General features: G+C 51.0%; 1 protein-coding gene across 1 annotated transcript in view; it reads left to right on the top strand.

The window, feature by feature from the left end:
• Window positions 1-70: 70 nt before the first annotated feature.
• The window catches only part of LOC104513024 (ankyrin repeat and SAM domain-containing protein 3-like), a gene marked incomplete at its 5' end in the record, with an annotated part of 7068 nt that continues 3497 nt past the window's right edge, over window positions 71-3641 (top strand). The window contains 5 exons of the mRNA XM_010156241.1: window positions 71-180; window positions 990-1157; window positions 1632-1756; window positions 2006-2147; window positions 2900-3072. Of these exons, the coding sequence (XP_010154543.1) occupies window positions 71-180; window positions 990-1157; window positions 1632-1756; window positions 2006-2147; window positions 2900-3072 (718 nt within the window). The remainder of the gene's footprint in view (window positions 181-989; window positions 1158-1631; window positions 1757-2005; window positions 2148-2899; window positions 3073-3641) is intronic.

Genomic DNA, 3641 nt, shown 5'->3' with positions numbered 1-3641 from the left:
GCACAGCCTTCGGGGATGGCAGCCATTCCCCCCAGTTTGGTATCCTGTTCCTTTTCCTGTTCCTTTCCAGAGGATAACATTTTCATCAACAACTTGGCAACCATCAGGAGCAGCAGCAGCAGTGAATGCCTGACCAAAGCCCTGGGAATCAGCAGTGAGGGTTCCTTGGAAAGCAATGAGGTGAGGTTTTTGCTTTTTCTTTCTCTGCCTCAAGCTTGGCCAGTGCTGTCACCCTTACCCAGCCTGCTATGACCCTACCCCTGCCGGAGGCTGGGTAAGGTGGTGTTACAGGGACAAGAAAACCAGCTTCCATCCTTGAAGACTGGCTTGTTTCTCTGGCTGGTAACCAATTCTCAGAGCCCATTCACGCTAGAGTAGGCTGTTGATGGCTAGTCAGTAATTTTTAAGTTCTTTACAGCTAATGAACTCTTTGCAGACTAGGTGGTGGTCAAGAAAGGATATGACTTCCTAGAGCTGGGTCAGTCCCTGAGCTTGGCAAGATAGCAGGCAGTACAGTAAGATCTGGAGCAGCACAGCAGTGCTGCATTGGCATTTCTGGAGTACAGAAACGGGAGCAGGTTGGGGATTGCTCCATGGTTCAACACCAGCTCTGGGGCTGGTGACCAGAAGGGTATAGCTGAACTTGAGCACAAGTCCTCTGTATCGAGGAGCTTCTCACACATAGAATCTCAGTGCATTGTAGTGGTTCAGGGAGGATTAAGCATTGCTCTTTGCTCTGGTGCGTTGCTTCCAAAGCTAAGATTGCAGGAGCCTTATACCATCCCGTGGTACCAAGCTGCCGTCTTGGGAGGGACTTGACTCAGCCTTTCTTAATAAGGACTTTGTTGGTCTTTGTGTTTGTGGACCACTGCTTGGATTTAGAGCTTGGGACTTGAAGGAGTCTGCACATGTTACCTGTAGTGATCCTGACATCTTTGCACAATTGTCCTTAGCCTTTGTGTTTTGTGGGTTTTTTTTCCTTTCTCCAGGATTCTGACCATGCAAACAGTCCTCCTAGTCGAAAACAAGCCAAGAGCTTTAAGATGAAGATCCGCTACAGCAACAGTGACAGCCAGTGGACCCACTGCCCAGGGAAAGCTGGGGGCTCTAGCCAGCACCTAATCCTTCCTGATGCCCCTGCCTATACAGGGCCCCAGGTAACTGTGCACAGAAGGTTGTCTTGGAAGTAATGTGGACTGTTTCACTGTATCAAGTGTGGGGAGGCTTTTCCAAGGCTGCCTAAGCTACAGTCTTGGTACTCTCAGATAAAAGAGGAGCTGTGTTTGATTCCAGACCTCTGCCTCAAACTTAAACGCTTGTGAAACAGCAAGTTCTTGTACAAAGAACTGTCTGCTTAGGTGTTACTGTTGCTTGGAGGAATGTTGGAGACAAAACATGGCTGTGGTGTGGGCGAGGATAGATGCTGGTGTCTGTCTTCTCTGTGTTTGTCACAAGAGGCCAGTCGTGTTGTGTGACAGTGGAGAAGGGCAGGGAACTGGGGAAGTCATGGTTGCTGCTAGAACCCAGGACAGTGTAACAGCAACACGAGGAAGCACCTCTTTGTGGTTAAGAGGAATGGTAATGCTTTTGTTTGTGAGGGTATAAATGAGTTTGGTTTGGATGGGCTGCAGGACCTGGCAACATTCCTGGAACAGATTGGGTGTCTGAAGTACCTGCAAGTGTTTGAGGAGCAAGACGTTGACCTCCGGATCTTCCTGACCCTCACAGAGAGTGACCTGAAGGAAATAGGCATCACGTGAGTGTCTTGAACGTAGTTCTCATCTTTCCCCTTACAAACCACGTGACCTGCTCAGGATGGTTTAGCTAGTGAGTACTTTTCTGTTCTGGCCGTCTCCCACACAATTTTGATATCCCCTAGTTCTTGGCTGTAACCGACTCCTGGTTTTGGAGGTGCCTTGGAGGAACCAGGAGGCTGCAGAGGTCTAGGGCCCAGGGGCAGATGGTGCAGTGTTTGGTCCCTGACAGTTTGCCATTCTCCCGACAGGCTCTTCGGACCAAAGAGGAAGATGACTTCTGCCATCGCCCGATGGCACAGCAACGCTCGGCCGCCCAGTGATGCCCTGGAGCTGGCCTACGCGGATCGGCTGGAGGCTGAGATGCAGGAATTGGCCATTCAGCTGCACAAGGTAGGAAGTCTGCCATGAGCTGCTCACACCACAACAAGTGATAGGTAGCCTATCTTTATGTTGTGCCTCTAATGGCCCGGGGTAAAGGAAAAAATGTAAGTTTCAGTGACACACTTGGTGTCAGGTAGATCAGGTAAGACCACAAGTGCAGCTTACCCACTCCTCATCCTCTGTGCTCCATGCCTGTGAATCCTTTGTGTCTCTTTCCCATCCACCTGAGACAAAAAGGGTGAGTGGGAGGAATTGAATATCCACTCTTTTTCAAGAGTGTCATTTGTAAGGTGAAGCGGTGCACGAACAGACTTGTGTTGATTTGCCCTACTGAGTATCTCTGCAAATGGAGAGAAGGGGGAGTTGTAACTGTGGGGCTGGCCTTGGTGTGGAGAGAAACTGTTCAGTGTACAAGCCTTATCCAGCTTCCTTTCCCACTGGGTTGAGCACACTTCTGCAGGAACCCTCTGGCTGCCTGTCTCGTCCCACTCACTGGGTGATGAGGGAGGTGAATCTACCCCAAAAAGCAGGGAACGATAGCAAAGGGTCACTGTCCTGTCTCCACATGAATCAGTCTGTCAGTCTCCTCCTTTCCCCCTAGGCAACACTTTCCAGTTGTTTAAGACAAAACAGGCCAAGTCCCTTACCAGTCTTTGCCATTGCCTGAGCCATTGAATAGCAGGGGCTCTGGGAGGTGTCAGCAGGCAGGTAGGAGTGAGGTGCAGTACTCCCTGCCTAACCCCCATTCTGCTTGGCTGCAGAGGTGCGAGGAGGTGGAGGTGATGAAGGGCCAGGTGTGCCAGGAGCAGAAGCTGCGTGCGGTGGCTGAGAGCTGTTTGATGGAGCGGGATGAGGCCTGGAATGCCATCCAGTGCCAGCTCAGAGAGGTGCAGGCCATCACCAAGGATGCTGGAGTCCTGCTGGATCAGATCAAGTAAGTCATTCCCAGGAAACGGCATTATGACTACTTGGAAAGGGGATTTGGGCTGTACAGTGGTCAGAGGTTATTGGCAGCGTTACAGGTGATGCTTTACGGTAAGACAAGAGAGCTCACTAGGCTTCTGAGCCCACTTTGGGGCCTGCCTGACCTTCTCCAGTGGAAGCCCACAGCCATGTGAGCAGATGAGAAGCCTTAATTGGATGCATGAGCCTGAGGTACCAGAGGTGCTGGGTGCTCCTGCTTCACCTGGGAGGAACCAAAAGGCTAAGTGCTTGTGCTTACAGAGGCACAGTCACCAGGGTATAACGTGGTGATTGGGTGAATGCAGGGAAGAGTTTCTAACTTCCAAGCCATATCAGAGGACTTGCAATGTCTTGCCCTGGCTAGGGAAGAATTCTTTTCTTGCAACTCTGGCACCTAGCAGAAAAACCTGCCCTGTTCATTCACACCACTGCCACAGAATCACGATGGTTGGAGAAGACCTGTAAGATCATCCAGTCCAACCATCAACCCAACACTGCCATACCCACTAGACCATGTCCACAAGCGCCACGTCCGCACGC

This window comes from Eurypyga helias, unplaced genomic scaffold (assembly GCF_000690775.1).
Source record: "Eurypyga helias isolate BGI_N326 unplaced genomic scaffold, ASM69077v1 scaffold21867, whole genome shotgun sequence".
In the NCBI taxonomy this organism is placed as follows: Eukaryota; Metazoa; Chordata; class Aves; order Eurypygiformes; family Eurypygidae; genus Eurypyga; species Eurypyga helias.
This window is presented reverse-complemented; position numbering and strand designations above follow the sequence as displayed.